The 23,088-nt window shown below is 39.1% G+C and overlaps 1 protein-coding gene and 1 long non-coding RNA gene across 2 annotated transcripts; one reads left to right on the top strand and one right to left on the bottom strand.

The window, feature by feature from the left end:
• The first annotated feature begins 10,420 nt into the window (after positions 1–10,420).
• LOC147169690 (uncharacterized) lies at positions 10,421–12,422 on the top strand. The gene is made up of 3 exons (XR_015095731.1): positions 10,421–10,553; positions 10,627–10,737; positions 11,703–12,422. It is a non-coding gene; the product is annotated as an uncharacterized LOC147169690 (long non-coding RNA).
• A 5,928-nt stretch (positions 12,423–18,350) lies between these two features.
• Positions 18,351–20,818, bottom strand: dand5 (DAN domain family, member 5). Its single transcript, XM_086082043.1, has 2 exons — positions 20,360–20,818; positions 18,351–18,632 (listed from the first exon to the last, which is right to left on the bottom strand). The coding sequence occupies exons 1-2, from the start codon at positions 20,816–20,818 to the stop codon at positions 18,351–18,353; spliced, it is 741 nt and encodes a 246-aa protein (XP_085938169.1).
• Positions 20,819–23,088: the final 2,270 nt, after the last annotated feature.

The following is a 23,088-nucleotide window of genomic DNA, read 5'->3' as shown; positions in this document are numbered from 1 at the left end:
TTTTTGCTGATAAGCTTGTTGAATAAATCCCCAAATTTTAAAAATATATTTTCAAGATAGAAAATATGAGCAATTGGCCCAAGTGGTGTGATGCTGAAGGAACAAGGGACAAGGCGGAAGGAAGGATGGATTTTTTGGATGAAAGGGGGGGAGATTTGGGAGGTATGCTCAGAGATGAGGATGAAAAGAAGCTGGAAAGAAGTACCATCTGTTTTCTGGGAGCAGGAAGATTAAAAAAGTGAGAATGGCTCAGATGCTGAGGAGAGCGAGTGTGAGGAGCACAAGGGAGGAAAGGAGGGATAGCAAAGAGGTGAGTGAGGGACGAGAGAGGGCGGAGAGGGAGGGGGAGGGGACAGATGGGGCACGGGAAGATGTGAGTATGGGTGAGGAGAAGAGAGCGGAGGTCTGGCAGTGGCATGAGCGCACTGGGCACCGGCTCTCATCAGGAGGGGACATGACTCAACATGCCGGATCATCCCAGCTGGGTCAATGTGCCGTGCTGCCATGTTGTTCTGGTGCGCACACACACGCACACAAACACACACACACACAGGCACGCAAACCAACAAACAAATCTCCAGCTTGCTCTCTCATCCTGGGCCTGCTATCTAGACACACACAAGCTCACACCCAAAAAATGCCACGCTCTTGGCCCACGCCGAAGCGGGCAATGGCGGCGGACTAATGGAAATGCCAAACTCGTTACTCTAACGCTGGGCGACAAGGGCACCTTGGGCTGCAGATGTTCCTGCTGATGACAGATGGAGGCTGGCACAGCCAGGGGACAGTGAGCCTGAGTCCGGGCCCACGCCAGCTCAGTGCCACCTGCACCCCTCCTCTGTACCCCAAAAAAACACACACACACACACACACGTTCTCACTCAGCCTATCTCATTTCAACATTGCAGCATCACTGCCCTCTTCTCTCAATCTTCCTCTTTTACATAGGTTGGCACACTCTTCTTGACTCAAAGAGGCTGGCAAGGTGTGTGACACGTCTATTGCTGTGGATCACTGGTGTTTTATTTGAAAAGGTACCAGGACACTACAGTACTCTCCCTTCCTGTCAGATGTGTTTTTGTTACTTGTAATATCTCCTCAAGATTGCATTAAACTACAAGAGCAACATATAGTCCACATTATGAAATTAAATTTTAGCTCGCAAGCAAACTGCTCAGATTATTGTACCTGTCACGCCGCACGCTCTCACGGCCACTTGTTGCTAGGCAGATTTCATGAAACACAATAATTTGTGCCTCGCAAAATATTGTCAGCCACACGTACTTATCTGTTTGATTGACAAGCCACCAATGGCAGAAAACTACTCCAAAAACAACTCATTTAAAAAGATTAGACAACATACAATTACTTCCACTTTATTTTTCCTATTAAATTACTGCTCTATCATTATATATGTTGGGCCATCCAAAGTCAACCGCAGGCCTTTTTGGAATGCTAGTAAACTTCCAAAAGTGTTCCCATTTGGAAACTCATATTTCTCAAAGGAAATAACAGAAATATAAATAATCCAGGGTCAAGCCACGGGCAACATAACCCCTTTACTAACTGCAAAGGAAATGTTTGAAGTAACAATTTAATATCATACAAACGCCATCAATAAGATGTCAAATGTGTGGCGGCTGTGGCTCAGGGTGTAGAGACGGTCCTTCAGTAACCAGCAGGTCGGCTGTTCAATCCCCGCTCTTCCCAAGTCATGTGTTGTTGGTTCCTTGGGCAAGGCACTTCACACACATTACCTCCAGTGCTACTCACACTAGTGTATGGAAGGTGTGAATGTTTGGTGGTGGTCGGAGGGGCCGTTGGCGCACACTGGCAGCCATGCTTCTGTCAGCCTGCCCCAGGGCAGCTGTGGCTACTTAAATAGCTTACCCCCACCACAATGTGAATGTGTGAGTGCATGAATAATGTATCCATTGAGTGTCTAGAAAAGTGCTATAAAAATCCAATGCATTATTATTAAAAGCATTTAATATACTGACAAACTCAATACTCACCACCTCATTTTGAAAAAAAGTGTAAAATTAACCACTGTAACTTATAGAGACATGCGCTCAGCATGAAATATATTAAGATACTGTGATGTACATTTGTTCAATAAAAAAAACAGACGTGCATGTATTTTAATGGTATTTTTTAAATACATCAGGTTAGGAAGTCTGTGGTCCTATGTGGTCCCCCGGTAGCATTGTTGAAAAATTGCGGCCCCCTTAATCATTTAATAGTTATAAACAGCGACAAACACAGGACAAAACACATTGGATTTAATTTTATTTTTTGCAATAATTGATTTTTATTTGATTATTTAGGCAAGGTTTTTGCATATGCTTTTTGGGTTAAATTCACAATTGCACAACTTCAAGGGTGTTTATCTTTGGAGGTTCCACTGCACAAAATTCATAAAGGGTGTCCCAAAAGTCACTATAAACTTCCTTTGATTTAATTTCATGCGTCATTTGTACAAATGTGAAGCAACAAGTTTTTCGGTCCCCGCCTACAGTTCATCGCCAGCCTGAGAAGGTTTATAGCCGTCAAACTTATCCAACACAAAGTACAAGTTCCACTTGAGGATATTGAGCATCTTAATCTTCCGCTTGAAGCCTGTGAACCTGACCCTGAAACGAACCTGAACCTAAAGTTGGTACAGGTAAAGCATTTGTTTGAGCTGAGTTCCAGTGCAGTCCTCTGGGTAGACTTACCCTAGCTTTGCTTGAACACAATTCAGTGTTTTCATCAGTGGTTGTAATAGCAGGCCTTCCGCTGTGTGGTTTGTCAAAACAGATCCTGTTTCAAGAAACTTGTCACGGATGGCGTAAATTGTACTAAGTGTTGGAGCAGCGTGGTGGCCATAAAGCTTCTCAAATTGGCGCTGAACTGCAGGCAGGCACAGAAAAACTTCTTGCCAGGCAGTAACGCTGAGCCAATGTCAATTGGCGAGCCATGGGCAAAGGAATGGCTAATCTTACAAGAACTGCAAAGCCTAAGCGACAAATACTGAATGAATGCAACCTGAATTGAAATAGAAGAAAGTATACAATTGACTTTTTGGACACCCTATAACTAGGGCTGGGGTAATCAAATATTTCTAGAATTTATTATTGTAGCGATTATCCCATCTATTTTTTAAGTCGGAATAAATGATTTAGCATTATCAAACAAGAATACAAATATTGTACAGATTCGGTCTCCTTTTGGCTCACAATTTACATTTGTCACAGTAGTTTTGAGGACTTTAAATGTGTGTGGCTTTAAAGTGCTTTGAGCATGATATGGTGTAAATAAAAGCGGACCCCATTTACCTTTTAAAAGTCTATTAAAAACGTCCTGTTTCACCCTACTTTCAAAATGATTTCAAATTAAAAAGGTTTGCTACTATCTGGTGGTTGACAGTGAAACTATATCCTGATATAAATGAGCGTTAGACCAAAATGTGGTTATTAAGTGGGGGGGTCAGTGAAAGAGCGGAACCGTGAACCTGGGACCCGCAATGGAGTGTGGCTTAATGTATTTGAATAATAGTTGCAGCCCTGGTAGTTACACATTCTTTATTAATTATGTGAGGGGTCCTCGGTTTACAACAATTTGACCCATGTTTTGAGGTGAGTGCAATGAAATATTTTTGCACAACCGCATAAAAATGTGTCATCAAGTGGCACAAGGAAGCAAGCTCATTTGCAGCCTTACTGTTTTTCAATTAACAGTTTTATTTGTATAGCCAAGAAGTGTTTTTCATACAAATTTACTGGAATTATGACTCTACTACCACATCAGAGTGGGTTAATGAGCGACTATGGCAATTTTGGACTTAAGTACAAATTTGTAAACTGTAAACTGAACCCCCTGTAGTTAGATTGACCAATAATAATTCCACAGGGCAAATAAAGGGATATTGGTGGAAAATGGAAAAACATCAGCATCTGCTGGCTTAGAGGGGCTGCTACTCCATCTGCGCTTAATGCACACTGGCTACTTGTATGAATCCTGTTAGCAATAACGCAAGTGTAATTTTGCACAGTGTTACGTTATTATGAGTTTTGCAGTGCTGAATAAGTTAGCGATGTGTGTTGCTGTTATCTGTCTTTTGCCTAGTAACATCTGACAAAATGACTGCAGATGAAAAGTGGCCATTTGACTAACTGCGGTCCATTAACATTTGTATAACTGTTGATTAATGTTAAAATAAATAATAGAAATTGAGCTTCAACTCATGATGATTGGGGATTCCAGATGAGCTAAAGCATGATGGAGGCTGTGTAACGACGCCATCTATCTTCGTGGGAGCGCTGACAGGGGTCTGGAACTGATTCGCCGCCCTGGCTCGCAAAGCACAGCCCACCCGCATAATTTGCTGCACGCCGTGAGTCGCCAGATTACCAGAGTGTGCTCAGATGTCATTTTGGTGATGGTGTTTTCTTTTTTTTCCTCCATGCAAGCAAGGTCACCAATGTTGTATCTCTATTTTTCCCCAATGTGATAAAAGGTCTAAGCCAAGTTGTCTCGTTTCATTTTTGTCAAAAAAATTTGCAGACGTTATGAAGAAAATAAAGGGTTCAGATCAAAGTCCTTTTCTTTTACAAAATGTGGTCCGACTCCACCAAGGTGTTTTTTTTGCGCTGCCGGCGCGCCTGTTGGATTCCAAGAAATAAAAGTAAACTTTCATACACTTTTATAAATGTGAGCAGATGTGGTATAAGTTATGTCCAGATGTGAGCCCTTCTCACTATCACAGTTTAAGGACAGTGATTAATCTATGAATGTTTATTTTGACAGTGAGGGGTTCTTTTGTGTCAGAGACATGTACATGTATGATCAAAATGGATTTTATTTTTTTAAAGGTTGGATGAATTGTATTGTGACTGCAGCTATTTTTAATGTGCTCCACATGGCTGTCTTTTCTCTCCAGAACACTGGGAGGGGACATATCAAGTTTTATAAAATCCTCGGAGTACCATATAAATTTAGAGAAAATATACAAAGTTTATTATGTGGGCATATTTGGGTTAAATGTTTTTGAGATTTTTTTATTTTTATATTAGATCGATCGACAGATGGACAGATGGACAGATCGATAGCTAGATAGCTAGATAGAGTGTCATGGTCTGTGTTTAGGTTTGTTTTATTGGTCATGTTTTCCTAGTGTGTCTCCCTTGGTCTCGTCAAGTTTTATCACGTCGTCCTGTGCTTGTCATCCCGGTCCCTGGTGTTATCCAATCAGTTCCCAAGCCACGTGTGTCTTGTGCAGGTGTCTCTCGTTGTCTCGTTACTGTGTGTATTTAGTTCCCTGCTTTCTGTCAGTCCTTGTCTGTGTCACACCCGGTTTCCAGCTCCTGTGTGTCCTGCCTGTTCTAGTTTAATACCAGTGAGTTAATACCCAGTTTTGGTTTGTACTTTGTATCTTGTTTTGTACGTTGTTTGCTTTTTGTTTTTGTTTAATTAAACAACCACTTTTTTTGAGCACACCTGCCTCCTCGCTCTGTCCTCCCGCATTTGGGTCCTCAACCTCCACACCGTGACATAGAGTTCCTCTGAGGTTTTTAAAAATTGCACAAAGGTATGCTGCCCACCCCTGCTACCGACAGTCATCACCACATACAATGGCACCACCCTTTCTTGATTCTTTTAATCACATTCACATGCGCATATAGCACATGTGGAATAATAAAATTAGATGTATAGCATTCCATTCATACATAAAGTATTACTTTGGAGTTGTATCTACAAGTATTGATGCGTAAATTTGTCTGCTTCTCTTTCTGACCTCTCGTCCAAAGTCAGTTTGGATAGGCTACTGAGCCTGAGAAAGATTTGCAGATTGATGAGACAATGTTTAAACTTGAGCAAAAAGACTGGTTTAAGTTTTGAGAAAAAGAACAATCTGCTCACAACCCCAAACACACAAGCTCATCTGTGAAATTCAGTGCAGGTAATGTCATGACTTGGTATTGCATGGCTTCTTCTGGGACAAGCTCATTCATCTCTGTTAATGGATCACATGATGGTGGCTGCAAAATGAAGGCAGAAGTCTGCCAATTTGAATTGAAAAGCAACCAAACTGATTGGCAGAGCAAGATAATGACCCAAAACAAAGTGCCAAAACAACATAGGATTTCTTCAAGGGAAAAGAAGAGGAAACTTTTAACTGGTCTAGTCAATCTCCAGACTTGAAACCAATAGAGCATGCTTTGTACCTCACGAGACTTAAAAGAGTAACCTCCCATCAACTGAAAGAGAAGGTGAAGTTGGAATCACATCTCAAAAGAAGAATGGCTCGCAAATTCAATTGGGTTATTATAAGCAAATGATCAGCAACTACATTTTGTCTATTTCATGTCGATCAGTTCCAATAATATAAAAAAGCTCTCTAGTGTTTCATATTCATCTTTTGATGTCAAAACTAGTTTTCAGTCTAAAATGGGGCCTGCTGGAACGGCGTGTGACACGAGTCATTTATTGAGTCTGCGTGTGAGTGTCCGGGCGCGGGCTGTGGCCCACACCAGCTGCTGTGTGAGGGTGCTCTACTTGCATTCAATAAACGGATAAAAGGTGGAGCAGCGACTGTGCCTCTTCTTCGCCACATGTAAGGGCATTACAGTAAGTATATTGTGATACAGTGGGAAAGCACTGTGAATACATGTTTTTACTCTTACGATTTGTATGCGTTGCTACACCCAACTGCGGTATGAATAAAGACTTATTCTATCCCCCACTTTCACCACCTTTGTATCAAGCCCACATCATGCTGCCCCTCCCTTTGCACGTCATCCAAAAACCATGTGTGGCATGTCATTTCAGCCCCCACAGCCCCTCCTGCCTAACAAAACAAAACAATTATCTCTCCCCTCATTAGGGCCCGGCTTGGCATCCTCCCCTCACCCTCTCAAACTGCGCCTTTTCTCCTGCAGGCCCTCTCCTCTCCTTTGCTCACCGCTGTGACGACAAGTGTCTCTTAAGTGCATGTGAAGTGCGCGCTCATTTTAGTCTTCATGATTCTTTTAAAGAGTCACGGAATGCGATGCACCCACATGAGGAAGACGGCGGGACAAAAGAAGGAAGACGGAGTGTTGGTGGCATGTAGCAGTGCAGGCTGCGTGTTGTGCTGATATGACTGGGCAGAGGGAGGATGGAGGGGGAAGGGAACAGGTTTCCCCATGCCAGCTCTAAATTACTTTAATTGGACTCATTAGCTAAGTGAGCATGAGAGACATCACCTGCAAGGCATGTGAACGCACCTGTCATAGCAACATATCATCATCATCGTCCCATATCGTCGTCATCATCACCCACCGTCTGCTGCCACACAGCAGCAACAATCCACATACACATGCGCACACACATGCACAAAAATTATTTCTCTGTCCTAATTAGCATTAAATCACACAAGGTGTAATAGAACACATAATCAGAAGAACAGTCAGAATATGAATGAATGAATGAATGTTTTTAGCATCTAACGCTGCTCTGCTGAGTAGTTACCTTTTGTTTCTGTCCAACCTATCCCCAACTATTCTTTAAAAAAAAAAAACTTTCGCCCTTGTATGCTCTACCTGAAATGCCCTACTATGCCACAAGATGCTACCAAAGCCCCGTCTATATAAGAAGATAATAACAGTGCAACAATTGGTGTCAAGGAAGTATGAAGTGATGCATATTGACTAAGGGACAGGCTTTGTGTGTCTTGGAGGAGCTAAGTTTAGCTTATATTCTTAACAGAAGTTATGGAGTCACTTCACAAGTATTTATATGCATTTTTTTTTCAAAATAAAATCATCTGTAAGCCATTTACAATGTTGCCGATTCACAAGTTTTTCTAAATACGACCCGCTGTTCGAAAAATTTATTAATTTTTGCTTCGGATTTGTGATAAGAGCACCGTTTGGAAGATTGTGAACAATTCTTCATAAAAGAGGCTTCAAGCTGTTTAATGCCACTCCCAGTTGAAGTTTTTCTGAACAAGAGAATTGTACAACTAAGGCGGCCACGGTGAAGGAGGTTCATGTTGGTGCCATTGTAAAGGTTTTGATCAAGTCTATACCAAAAGTGACAAAGTTACTGCAGCTTGCGCTCACTTTGCCGGCTAAAAACAATGTCATTTAAAAGAGGACTATTCCATTAAAAAGCAAGACTTTCTTTAGTGGCAATACTGGAACAGACAGACTTTATCAACAAGACACGTACAATAAACATAATTAAATGTATAATAAAACATTGTTAATTTGACATATAATTTGGTTTTTTTTTTATAACACTTTTTCTGAGCCCAATACCAGTACTCAACTCTTGAGTAACACCATATTAATATCAAGTACCGATACCGCTACTACTTTTAATAGAAAAAAAAAATCAATGAACATAGTGACAGATCATTTTGAGCAAAATCTTTCTTTTATTTCTTATAAAAGTAAGCACAGTGGTTTTGCAATGTCCAACATAAAACACAAACAACTCTCTGTGGTATTAAACTAACACTTCTCTTGAGTAGAGCAGTGGAACTCAAGTATGGAATGAGTACAAGGTTTGTCTCCAACTGCATTGCAGCAGAGATCACTACAGCACTTCTCAGAGTACTCCAAAGTGTACCTGATGGTGTCATCCATAATTGCTTTTTTTTTGGGTGTTAGTTTTGTTAGGGCATCATCTTCCTCCTCCTCCTCGTTCAGCCAGGCCAGTGATGTGCACCATTACCTTCTTCAAAGATGAGGGTGGTCTTTGATTCCCAACTCAGTAAATCTGTCATTTAGGGGCCCAAGAAGTTGACATGTCTTTTGGCATTAGATGATTCTGTCTGCAAGAACTGCACAACAGGCCTGCTGCTGTTACAGAAATCTCTAAATCATTTTGAAAGTGGAACTCCATCTCGTCCGTGCGTCATGAAGTGATTGATGAAGTTGACTGCGCGAGAAACCTTGTTTAAGATGCCCGCATGTTCATAAGGCTGAGTCAACTATTTGCATTTTGAGGACTTTGGCTATACATAGCTCGATTTAGATTATGGCCAAAACAGGGTAAACATGCAAATACTTTTTTTTTTTTCAAATTTGTAGCATTGTGATCCTAGAAAAATGTTCCACTGTGATGCCCCACTCATGCAGCATGTTTTAAAATAATATTAAGATGTCAACTGTGTCATTGCCTGGGGGGGGTTACAGGTTGGAAATAATTAAATTCCCAATCTGGATAAAGGAAATGCACTGTGAATCTTACAGTATGTATGGTTTTCCTCTTCCTCCATTGCCGGTTCACAAATAAGTTGCTGCAGACAACCACAAACCTGTTGCCACTTGTTTCTGAACATGTGTTCCTTTTATTGCCAGTGCTACTGCTACTAATGACCTAAAAAGAAGGAAAAGAAGAGGCATTAAAACTGGATAGCAGGCCAGTTAACAAATAAAACATGGTTTGGAAATATAGTAGTACACATGCATTAACATACAACAAAAAGCCTGCACAGCTGTTTGTTTTTTTTAGTAAATGTTACGAATGGATTTTTAATAGATGTACAAAATGGTAGAATATTTAAACAAAATTATACATATTAGCTACAATTAATTTTAGCCCAACAACAAAAGTACATTTTTTAGAGAAAATGATTACCCTACGAATCTTCTTTGTGATGAGAAGACAGTGTTATGTTAACATATTAACATTACCTTGAATTTGCAGGAACAGTGATGGGTGGTGCTCTTGTAAATGTGACATCATATTGGAAGCATTCCTTTCTTTGGCAGACACTTTACTGAAGTTCGTAAGTGGGATAGCCCTCGATCCAAGCCATGGCCGCCTGTGCTTTTTCGAAATCCGAAAAATGTGCATACAACCGACGTGTGTTTGTTTGGATGGAGGGAAAACAATTGATTGGTTCACCTCCTTCAGCTATCCTCAAGCTCATTCACTATTTTTTCTTTGTTCAAACTTATCTGTCATTGTTTTGGGGGAAATTTTATGCATCAGAAGTACTATTTACTAGTGGTATTAACCGGTGTTGTTGAACGGCTGCGGTTGCGGTTATTTAATCCTGACGTTTAAAACCCACAGTTAATTGTAAAACCGGTTAATTGCTGCACCCCTACTTGAGTACTGGTATAGGTCTGAGAAAAAGTGGCATTGAACACCCCTATGTTTAAGTCAGCCCCTGAACTCGATGTCTGCTAGCCACATAAAATTGGGTTGGCATGACTTTCATGAGTGGACCCACAAAAAGTCTCACGAATCCAGCCAAAAAACACAAAATAAATCTGCCATTTTGGTTCAAAGCATTCATTTTAGGATCAATTTAGCCATGTGTTGCAATAATTTACTTTGTACCTGTAGCACATATTTGTGCACTGTTGCGTAAGTACGTTAGTTTCCTGGAAAAAAAAATGGGGAAAGAGTTAATGTTTAACTTGTATTTACAGAATATTGTGGACATTTGAGGTAAGATGGTTGCATATAAAAGAGGCCCCAGCGAGGAAGAAGAACAATCCAGTTGGATCCTCTCCTGAACAACATGAAGATCGACTTTGCTGCCTTTCTCATCTTTATTCTCGTTAGCCAGGGTGAATGCAACATGCTTTGTTCACGGCAAAAGGAGTTAAGTTGGGCCTCTTAAAAACATTTGTCTCTGTCTAGGCGAGGCCCTGAAATGTTACTGCGGAGGACAGGATTGTTCGGGCTTGATGCAGACCTGCCCCGTTCACAGCGATTTCGTCTGTGCTCACGTTACTTTTCTTAGTGACAGCCGTGAGTATTTCGCTCAAGTCTTTTTATATTCACTCGGCATGTCCTTTTCGCATTCAGATGGCACTAGGGGGAAAATGTGATTCCACCCCCCACCTCTACCTTCCCCAAATATATATATTTTTTGTATTAAAAAAATGTGGGCTTTTTAAAAAAAAAATAATAATAATTCCTAACTTTCCCTGGGGGGAAAAAAAATTAAGCTTTTATGTAATGGTATGCCTATTTCTTCTCTAAATAATCAATTTTATTTACAATGTTGTAAAATACACGTTAGTCTCTGAAAATGATGCTTTATGTTTTGTAAAGAATACAATTGTTTACCTTTATTCTGCATTTTATCTGTATTTTGTTTTACTTTACTACAGTGGTAATTTTTTGTAATACAGTATTTCAGTTTTTTCGAGGAAAAATTTAGATCATTGCACCTTTTTGTTCTTTGTCAAAATCACAAAATGTTTTTACTATTTAAAATAATAAGACCTTATGTGTAAAAATTGCAGCTTTTTTCCTGTAAAAAAAATCAAATGTCAAACTCAGAAGACTAACCCTTTTTCACAAAAGAATACAACTATTTGTGTCATTTTAAGTCCATTTTATGTGTAAAAATACAATTGTATCTTCGGAAGACTGATTGTTCTCCTTGAAAAAAATAACACAATCTAAGTTTGGTAAATGGTAATTGTATTTTTGGTCTCAGAAATAAACTTCATTCTGGTAAAATTGCACCATTTTTTCTTTTAAAAGTTCAATGTTTTTCTCAGAAGACAATATTATATTATCTATACACTTTTTTCTGAAAATATAGTATAGAATACTATATTTTTCTTTTCTCTCTTAAAATAAAATGTTACATTCCAAAAGATTCCAACGTCATGTCACAACTTCACCTCACCCGTCACAAAAAGTGGATGTCTGCGACCTGCGTTGGTATTGACATGCGTGCATTTTTTATTTTTTGCACACAGCTCCCACCGGCACCTTTAAAGGCTGCAAAATGAAGCATGACTGCCAGGAGATGAACAGGTCTGGCACCGCCATAGCTTTCTGCTGCAACACCAACTTGTGCAACAGCTAAAGTTCACGTTTAGGAATGACAGTTGCCACTTCCCTTGATGGTTAAAACAGGGCTTGTATGTCTATGGGCTTGTCTTTTGTACTTTTTGAAAAATGTTTCGGGCATTTATTGTAGTCAATATAACTACTAGGCTATAAAACTTTTTGTGACTTGTACACATAGAGTATGCTTATTGTTTTGTGTGCAAGACTGTCATTTTCTGTAAAAAAAAAACTTACCTCTTTGCAGAGTAATCAGAATTCATTTTTTAAGAGTGCCAGATCTTTGCATCAAATCCTGACCAACACAAATTTCAGAAAGTCATTTAATATGGATTATGTAAGGTCGATACAAATTATGAACAGATACAATTTATTACACACTGTCCATCAAAAATTGTATCCAGTAGTCCTCTATCTCTCAAGGTAGAATGGACAAAAACATCCCACGTAGGTCTAATTATTTTGACACCAATCGCACCAATGAAAAATGCTGGTTTGCTGTGATTGTGTTATACTGTATTGCTGTTAATGTTTTATGTTATGTTTTATGTTGTGTTTTCTGTAACGTGCTTTGTGACAGCGAAGGCTGTTTGAAAGTACTATATAAATAAAGATGACTTGACTAGTTATTTAATTCTTAACAAGCGTACCAGCATTGTGGCAAAACGTAAAATGGTAAAATAATAATATGAATAAAGGAGTACATTTAAGGCCCTCTAATGGCAACATGACATACTGTATAATTGTCATTCACATTTTTTAATTATATCAACATGTATTTTAGTATGTGCACATAGATATTATACACAATATATTATAAACTGTAACATTAAAAAACACTTACCCGTTAAATGTTGTTTCTCTTCGTGGTCGTCAATCGCATGTTTCAGATACGCTTGAATTGGATGGGCTACATACTTGAAGAAAATAATAAGTTGAAATGTATATCCCTTCCATTTTCGTTTAAAACAATTCTGTCAGGTTTGTCTTTGTATGTATCTATACTTAGTCACCATCTGTCCTGACTCCTGAAAGTGTAGTGAAGGTGAAGAAAACAATCCATGCAGAACAAAACTCCTCATTTTCATAACATTGTGAGAGAAACTCTCCGACATTTTGCTGACTTGTGTTGCCACCTGGCGGGAAAAGGAGCCTGGAAGTTGGACTTGGTGCAAACGGAAGTGACGTCATTGACGACTAATTAAAACTTCCTCGGGTTTCCCTCATGAAAAGATGACTAAAAAAAAACGATTATTTACAAAACACATAATATATTTATTATATGTGAGCAATCCAACAATTTGGGATTCTTTATTGAATTAACTTGTAATGAATACATTTCTGCCACTTCATTTACTCGTTTGTAAGGAAAAGAAAAAACGTGAGGGCTTTTTTTTTAAGGAAAAACACCATGCATTTTAAAACTAGGAACAAATGTAATAAAAACATATATTTGAGACTACAACTTTTTTATATATGAAAATAATACAATTATATTAATAAAAGTCAGTATGATAAATCAAATATTTTTTAATGCATGTATTTACTTTTTGGAGAGGGTGAAGTGCCCATTGATTTATTGTCTTTTATTTTCTTGTCTTCTTATTCATTTCCTTTCTGCTTGTCCCATTCGAGGTAGCCACAGCGTGTCATCCTTTTTTTATTTTCTTGGAACAAATTTAAAGTTTGTTTGTTTTTTTGTATCATTTGTCCCAACTCGCTATCTTTATATAAGCTGAAATGAAAACAGATGAGAGCAGTAAAATAGCATTTAAAACATATATACATTTTAAAAATGGGAGCAAATGTATTAAAATGCTATATTTTCACAATTAAATTTTAATTATGAGATTTTACAAAATATTATCTTATCAAACATTAAGAATTTGAATATGTTTTACCAAATAATTATACCAAATACCAATGTATGTATTCTATTATATATATTATTTTAATCCGTACATTTTATTTCATTTTGCTTGATGTGTCATTGAAGTCCTTGTACACGTACGGCCACACACCACTTGTTTTTTTTCACCTGGCTGTTGTGGTCTAAACACAGTGGTAAAAGCAAAGAAGGACATCACCAATGACAAACTTTGATGTGGTCCAAAACACCAGGCCTCACCTATCTGCGTCCCGCTTATAGCCAACAGGCAGCCTGGTGGGCTGGCGGGCTGGCATCCAGGCAGGAAGGCTGGCATGCTTAGCCCGGGGTACCTTCTCCAGCAAAGCCAACTCTGGCCAGCTGGTCCAGACTCGCACCACACACTGGGCATGTAGTGCCGCATCAGTGGGGAGGCAGAACTTATCCGTGGTCCAGACACCCTCACGGCCAGAGCCTGACACCTCCTGCACTAAAGCACCACTAGGGGAATGTAGGTGATAAGATGGCGTCTGGCAAATGACTGAACATGACATTAATATTACTGCTGCTCCACCATAACAATTCTTGACTGAGTACAAGCTGGACCCATGTTTACTTTCATTTTTTCATGCCAGATCCAAGGGTTAAGCTCCAGCTATGCGTCTAGTCCAGTCTACTGGGGTGATTTAGAAGCAACAGAGTCCCCTAGTGGATGTTACAGGGAGGGGTGGCTTTTCTTTCGATTGTACTATGGACGTTTTCATTGTTCACTATTCAGCACCTTGGGTTGCATTTTAATGTATGAAAGGTGCAATACAAATAAAGTTTTATTTGATTTGATTTGAAAGTATGGCCCTTCTCTATCAGCAACATGCTCCTTAGGGCAATTTCCCAGCCTTTATTGATCAAGATGCATGAAAAAAAAATGTCACACCACCAAACAAAATGTTATTAGGTTATACATTAATTAACAAATAGAACTCTATAATACTGTATTTTATTTAACGTGCATTAACAACATAAAAAAAGGAAAAAGAATGGAAGAATGTTTTTGTCACAAATTGTCATCAGTTGCGTAGCCATTTTGCTGTTCCTTCTGGTGTGCCCACCTTGGCCACTTGGAGGCAGTATAAGTCAAACACGTTGTTCAGCTTGTCTTAGCTCTTCGCAGAGGATAAAGGCTATAAGACTGTGAGTACAGTGGTGTCTTACGCTATCAGTTTAATTAGTTCCGTGACTAAGCCTGTACCTTCAAACACTCTCAAATAATCAGTTCCCATTAAAAATGAATAGTAATGCTATGAATCAGTTCCAGCCTTCCTATTTAGCATTAGCTAGCGTACTGAAAAGTTATTTTTTATGTATATATACAGAAAGCGTAATTCTCTTTATTTTTAGTTTGATGAAAAATGTCACCTAGCAGTAGCAATAAACAGCTTGAAGTCTCTTTGGAAAAAAAAAAAAGAATTGTTCAAGATTACTGCTTGTTATGAAGTGAAGGGGTTGAGTTAATTGCTACCTTTCAGCACTCATATCGAAATTTTCGTTAGCAAGTAAAAGCACCAAAAATCATCCTAACCATGGCTCGTATATCACAAAACTCATAAGTCGCACTGTAGTGGGGTCTTAAAGTGCCAGCCCAACCATAAAGAGTTCAATTTATCCGTCTCACCTGCTACCTAACAGTGCGGCTAATTTACACAATAACCATCCCCACACAAAATGTCTCCGCCATGACGCAATCAGCAAGGCTGGGTGAAGCAGCGGGTTGGGTTGGGAAATCAACCCGGCATTTTTTTAGTGTACGCTTAAGTCTGACTAAATTTAAAGTAGGCCCCAATACCGCCATCTTGGCATGACCTTGCTCCACCTTGATGGCACTGATATGATGATCACATCACACACTCCTCCCTGCAAGTTGCATGTGTGACAGTTAAAAGGCGCTCACAGAGCAGGCAGCTTCATTGTGCCGTTTTAAAGCGCTAACTAGGCCACTTAGCACCCCGTGACGCTGATCTGATCCCCGAGGCGGCGGACTTGGCACTGGGCCCTCCTAATTTTTTCGCTCTTTGCGTTCGCTTTCGCCATGGGAACCAGGCCGTCCTTAATGACGCAGGAGTGCTCTGCGAAAAAAAGGAGTCCTGACATCTGTCGCGCTAAGTGGTGCGCTTTCTTGTTTGCACCTTGTTTGTTCCACCAAAGCGCCAGTTCTCTTTTTAAGATTGTTTTTGTGAGAAGAGAGACAAAAGCTATGACGAGGGAATTTTCTGTTAAGTTGACTGTGAGGAATAAAAAAAAAAGGGGGGGGGGATGGGATCAGGCAGTGAGTACAAAACAAGTGGCCTCTAATTCCTCTTCTTTAAGACCTGAGCAAATATTTGTCCCATCAATCTTGAAAAATATAGCCATTAACCCCAAATGCTAATCACATGCTAATGCAATCTGGGGGAACTAAATGCCCCCCCCCCCCCTAGCGCAAATGAGCGCTTTCACTTTCACCGAGAGCCCCGCGTGAATGCAAATGGCCGCCTAAGCAGGCGTTGTGACGGCGTGCCAAGGCGACGTAAAGAGCCCCCTTCTTTTTACGCTCCTCTGGGAGTCCATGTCGGCATGTGCGGGATGAGTTCACTTTACCAAGCCCAGGTGCCAGGCTATAAATGAATAATAGGTTTTATGGGAGCACATAATCAAGCGCACCCTCCGGTTTTCGAGCGCATCTGTGGTGAATGATGCTCAAATTCCCACAACTCCACTGAAAGGAAGATTGGCCATGAGAAGAGGTGCTCCCTATACATAATTCAAGGGGAGCATGCTGAAACAATTATGTTTGCTTACTGCTAAGTACCCGAGCCCAATAGCTCGCTCGCTCTCACTTGGAAGTGCGACGTACTAAAAGTGTGCAGAATGAGGCTTTTTAATAAAACATAGGAGCTGAGAACTTGCATGCAGGAGTGGTTGGGTAGAAAGAGGAGGGGACGGGGGCTACAACAACAAACGCTCTTTATGTTCTCACTAGAGCTTTGCATACAAACTCAATTGCGTTTTTAATTCAGCGTTGGCAGGAAAATGAGAGGCAAAGAGCGGGTTGAACAATCACTTTTGTTTTTAATGGATCACAATATTTCCCTTTGGATACGTCAAAGGTCGTCTTAACATAGACACGCGTCCGCTGTGGACTGTCTGGAAAGTACATGATAACATCACGTTGTCAACGTTTAGCTTGAATAAGCCTCGTGAGTCCTCTGAACAAGATGATCAGAACTTTATACAGACAATTAGAAAAATATATATTTCACCATGTCAAAAAAAAATTAGGTATACCTGCACAATAATTGGGATCCAAAGCACAAATGTTAGGGAGGGGGGGAAGAAAAAAGAAATTTGTCTTTAAAACGAGATCAATAAATTATATATTTTTATAATGGCATAATGTAATGTTTGTTGTAGGTTTTTTTTTGTTTGCTTCTTTATTGTATTCATCTATGAATGCTGTTCACTCTAAAAAACAGTTGGGTCAAAAAATAACCCAATTTGGGTCAAAATGGGGCTGACAACTTTTGGGTAATTCATTTAACCCAAAAAATTGGCTTAAATGTATAACTTACAAAATAACCAAATTTTTGAGGTTATAATTTTTCGGGTTGTTTTGTATAAAAACAAAAGATTTTTTAAATGGTTTTGCACGACTCAACTTTGGTTTGATTCATAGGGTATACATTTGACACAATTTTGAGTAACAACATTTTCAGGGGGTTGTTTTGTGGGGTATCCATTTGACACAACTTTGAGTAACTCATTTTTGGGGTTAAACCCAATATTTTGGGGGTTTTGTGCAAAACAACCCACAAAATTGGGTTATTTAAAGTTGTGTCAAATAAATAAAAATGGGTCATTCATGTTTTTCATGTTATATATTTTGGGGGGTTTTCAAAGTTGTGTCAAATGAATAAAAATGGGGTTCTTCATTTGACATAACTTTGAATATCGCCCTGTGTTTTTTCTTTTTTGAGACAAAAAAAGGTTGTGCTTTACCTTGACCAGTTTCGGCGACGACTGCCGCCTTCCTCAGAAGCTGTCAAACTGACAGTTGTGACGTGTATTATCAGCTGATGTTCCTGGGCGTCGCCGGCGTGGCGGAGCTGTCATGTGACGCTCCACGTGGACCACGCCCTCCGTCGCTCGATGATCTCCAGAGAAGTGGATCCCATGTGTGGGAAAGTTGAAAAGTTCCTTCGTCCCTGTTTAGTGTGTGCGGTCCCCGTTTCCTGATCTTCTTTCATCCACCTTTTGTATTTTTGTTCTTCTGTTCCAATGATGCTTGCTTTGTCCCAGTCCATAATGTGGTTTTCTTGTTTGCATTGATCTGATATGGTGGATTTTAGGTTTTCTTGTGTGGCCCTTTCCTTTTCTGCTCTGGTGTAATGTGTGTAATTTTGTGGGTTGTTTTGTACAAACTCCCAAAATATTGGGTGCGAGTTACTCGAAGTTATGTCAAATGGATACCCCACGAAACAACCCATTATTTTGTGGGTTATTCAAAGTTGGGTCAAATGGATAAAAATGGGTTATTCATTTGACATCACTTTAAATAACCCACAAAACAACCCAATTTTGGGAGATGATGCGACATAGAGAATAATGATGAATCCAAAGTCTCCTCAATTATGGTGACCACACTGCCGTAACGCCCTCACAAGTGCGGTGAAGCCTCCTCCGCGTTCTTCTCCTCGCGACCCGTCTCGCACTTGCACTCCTCCACCAGCATCACTCGCCGCTGGCGGACCTCACCGTCGCACTGCAGGGGCACGGTGACGGCGTGGGCCTTGGAGGGGGCACAGCGGGAGCAGGGAGCGCGCTGGCGGGACCCCTTCCAGGCCGGGTCAACCTCGTCGGGGACGAACAGGGAGCTGCACTGGCCGAAGCACAACTTGTTGTGTACGGTCACCGTGCTGCACCCCTCTGCGGTCACACGCTGGGGGAGACACACAGATCACAATCAGTTTTATTTGGTTTGAAAACAATAACAACAATTCGTCAAAGCTATGCATTAAATACTTTGTACTTAAACACTAAAGTTGCAGTAGGATGTATTATTTTAACATTTTACAGATGGAGAATTCAGGTAAACTTAATGAAAACAAATTCTAATTATGAAATGATTACCATTTACCAAGAGCATTTCCTCCCTTACATTTTTACTACTTGTGTGACAATGGTGAATACAAAAAAAGTGTGTCGATTACACTTTGTCATCAATAGCAGTGTTTACTTATTTTTACATATGCCTGACATTAAAAATTTGGATAAAAAAAAAAATCTCTTTCCTTGGTGCTCTCTTTAATATGACTACAGTGACTATGAGACAACAATAACACCGGTCAACAAATTTTACAAAAATTTTAAATCACAGATAGAATCATTAATCTTGTTTTGATTAATTTTTGTGCTGATTCGGAATTGCCCTTGTTCTTCCTATAGGATATCAGGTTTTCGTGATAATAATAATAATTATTATTATTATTATTATTATTACTAATAATTATGATTAATATTGTTGTTGTTCTTCTTCTTATTATTATTATTTTATTAGGGATGTTTGATACGTCCAATACAAGTACTCAACTATTGAGTAGTCACTGATACCGATGCTAAGTCCCAATACCACTAGTACTTTTGACATACTGTATAAAATCGCTCCAACAAATAATTGTAAAGAAAGAATTACAAATCCCAACATAGCATTTTGCTTAAAATTACATTACACAATTGGCCGCCGTCACAATGTATCTGCTCGATACTGAAACCTGGTATCAGAATTCTCCTATCACTAAATAACAATATGTAATAGCGATATATTTAGTAATATTTATGAATTAATGGTTACGTTAAGCAACAGGTAGAATTTTGTAAATAAACATCATAACTATGAATTACACATGGTGAAATCCGTATTGTGCAATATTGTACAGGTCAAACTTAAAAACCAAAAATTTAAATATCTCAAAAACCTGATTTGCTAAAAAAAGAAATTAATATATATTTTTTTTAATCGGCATCAAAAATACATTTAAAGCTGCAATATGGAACTTTTTTTTTCACCCAAAAATATCTTTACAGTAGCCTTTTTATTTGACCATTTACTGAAATGTCTTCAAATTAGTAGATTGACACCTTAGCTGTTCACAATGGGTACTCCTGCAAGCCTCTGGCCAATAGTTTTCAGACTGGATTCGGGTTCGAATTTCTCACGCTGTGTCTGCGGATGTGATGTAATGTGAAGAAGTGTTTGTGCAGTAAAAAATAAAAAATAAAAATAAAAAGTGTTTGTGCAATAAAAAATGTTGTCAGCAGGTGGCAGTAGCGATTTAAAATGGAATATTCTACATTCAGTAGCTTTAAGGAAATATAAAGCCATCTCTGATTAAAATTTGTTGTTGATCAGTGTATACTGTAACACAAATATACACCACAAATTTGGATTACAGTGTTCCCTCACTTTTTGCTGGTGAAACGTTCCATAATAGAGTGAATCCGCATAACTGAACCTCGAAGTAGCAAAGGAACACCATTAATGAAAAGACTCACTGACATTTTAACACAAAGTCTGTGTAACTTTATGTCCACTTGTATGTAATGTGATCATTTAAAAAAAATTACGGTTACTAAATGATATATAAAAGAGTGTGTAGTGCATGTTACCTGAACGAATGGAACAGTAGCGCATGTCTGTTTGGCGTCCTTCAGGTTAGCGGGCAACGACGCGGCCACCTTGCTTCCCTTATCGATGGCCCTCTGCCACATGTGCAGGCCTTGTCTCTTCTTGTGCTCCATCTCAACTGGTCTTTCGCCCTGCAGGCGGCGCAGCGGGTTCGCGGGGGCCTTCGGGACCGGGCCGGGCCTCCCGTGGGACAGAAAGGCAGGGAAGGACGGTCTGGAGCTCCTGGCTTGGCCTCTCCTTCCATAGAACCCGGATTGGGCCAGAACACGGGGGTCCAACTGCACCACTCTCACGAGGCCGCGGACGGGCTCGCCGGGTCCGCCGCCAGAGGACTCAAAGTCAGCTTTTGACATTTTGCGGATGTGCTCCAAAGTATTGCGAGGGAAGGTGAAAGATGTTGCCCAAGCAGACAGAAAGACAACAATGATGAGCTGAAACATTATGGCAGAAAAAATGGATGAATTCACAAAAGTATATATAGTTTGGATGAACTAAACGGATAGGAAAAAATCTAAAGTGGTGATTTGGTTCAAGGTACGCAAATGGTGACCTTGCTGTCAGTGCTGTGGTAAAGTGGTGGAAGGAGCGCTTTTATACACGATGATGGCTCTCACCTGCACTTTAAAGGAAGGAAAGGTGTCACAATTCCCACACAGCAGCAGACGTCACACCGAGCTTCAAAAGGATGTTTGCTCAACGGCAATTTCATGATGAACAAAAGAAAAATGATATAGTTTTTTTCTATATCATTTTTCTAGCAAGTTATTAGCTCGCACTGCAAAAACTGAAATCTTAAATAAGATATAATTTCTCAAATTTAACATACATTTGCTTATTTTGCTTTGACAAGTTATTTTCACTTAAAATAAAATTGTCAGACAAGATCATTCTGCTTATTTTAAGATAGTTATTACTTAATAATCTTATTTGATAAAGCTGTCTTGGCATTGAATGTTAACAGTCAGTTTTAAGTACTGTGAGGCTTAAAACAAATTTTTTCCACATTTAAAGATGACTAACTAACATCAAAACTGGGGTTTCATAAGTTACATTTTCTTATTTTAAGATTTTGCATAATCTAGTAATAAGATAACTGGAAAAAGAACACAAGTATGAAAATAATCAGATTGCAAGTATTTTCTTGTAAAGTGGTGTTTTTTTTTTATTTACTAAACTCATTTTTCCTCTTTCAATTACCAGCTCAGTGGTAGAGTGTCTACCTTCAAATTAGGAGGTTGTCCGTTCGATACCTGGCTGGGTCATACCAAAGATGATAAAAATGAGACATGTTACCTCCCCCTGCTTGACCCTCAGGCTAAATTGGCCAGATGTAAATGAATACATCTGTATTTTCTGAATATTTTTCTATATATTTTACTTTGAAAAAAAGTCAGTATTACTTGTTTTTAGTCTAAAAATATGATTTTCAAGACCGCTGTCGTTGATATTGGCCTAGTATTATTCTCTTATTTTTCAAAATCTTACAGGTAAATGTAAGTAAAATTGTATTGTTCTGTTGGCAGATAATTGCGCTTATTTGAAGTAATCATTTTCTTATTTTACTATATTTTTTTCTTAAACTTTCTACTGTCCTTTTTGAAAAATATAAATAATCACATATTTAGAATTATTTTTATTTCTTGCTTTCAAAACCTGTGATTCTTTGACCCATAAGATTCACTATCGTAACCAGTTATGGCTTCTGCCTGATTAAGTTTTGTTGTTGTCCGTTACAATAATATTTCCAAATTGCATTTTAATTGTCTTGCACGCATACTTTCTTAATACAGTATCCGCAAACATCTCACCTTTTATAAATGTGTTTTGTATCGTAGAAAATAAAAGTTAGAAGGCTGATTGTAAACGATCAGGGCCTTAACGTGCGGCGTCACGGCTCATCCGGTGTTCTCACGCCTTGAAGGCCGTAAAGCAATAATGACTTGATGCGACAGTCAAGTCACCTCCTGCTCATTGATTCCCACAACAGCAAAAACAAGCGCTGACATCATCATTCCAGTGTGGCCCACCCGCCGTGACCTGATCACAAGTCAGACCATCAAAGTTGCAACAGCTGCACTGTTTGACTTTCTCATGGAGGTCTACAGGTGTTAAGAGACGCCACAGAATCTGCCACACGTCATTGTGGTCCATTTGAAAATTTTGGACACAAGGAAGAAAGTCAGAATGGGATTTGGTTTTCAAACGCTTAACAACATTGTGTCCACTAGAGGGCACTGCAGACAAATGATCACAACCTTCCATAGCTTCAAGAAAGTAAGAGAGAATGGTGGCTTGACGAGAAATAATTCGATTTTACTTTATTTTGAATTGTACTTTAATTGTGTCTATGGATTTTACTTTGTACTATTAGTAGTCTCCATTTATTCTTGAAAGATATATATTTCAAAGTATTTTTTTTTTCAATATTTTAGTAGTAAATGATCGTTTTTTAAACACATAAGTCAATTGAAACAGTTTCAGTACTAATTGTGATTCTGAGTTGTGCTTACATGTAATTAGTTGATTTTATTCTAAAATATTGTTTAACTGCTATAGTCTTAAAGTGTTTGAAACATGTAGCGTGAACAGTTTATTTGGATTATTTTAAAGTGTGGCATTGATATTAATTACTACTATTATTATTATCATTATTATTTTATACGTGTCATCCCAAACTAGATTTTTATGTACCCTATTTCCCCCCATAATA

This window comes from Leptonotus elevatus, chromosome 8 (assembly GCF_054856555.1).
Source record: "Leptonotus elevatus isolate MCC_2025b chromosome 8, RoL_Lele_1.0, whole genome shotgun sequence".
In the NCBI taxonomy this organism is placed as follows: Eukaryota; Metazoa; Chordata; class Actinopteri; order Syngnathiformes; family Syngnathidae; genus Leptonotus; species Leptonotus elevatus.
Note: the sequence above shows the minus strand (reverse complement) of the source record. Positions and strands in the feature narration are given on the sequence as shown.

Coding starts and splice junctions, on each gene's coding strand:
- dand5 (XM_086082043.1), bottom strand. CDS start 20,818: ATGTTTCAGCTCATCATTGTTGTCTTTCTGTCTGCTTGGGCAACATCT. Junction 18,633..20,359: donor CTACTGTTCCATTCGTTCAG/GTAACATGCACT, acceptor TGTCTCCCCCAG/CGTGTGACCGCAGAGGGGTG.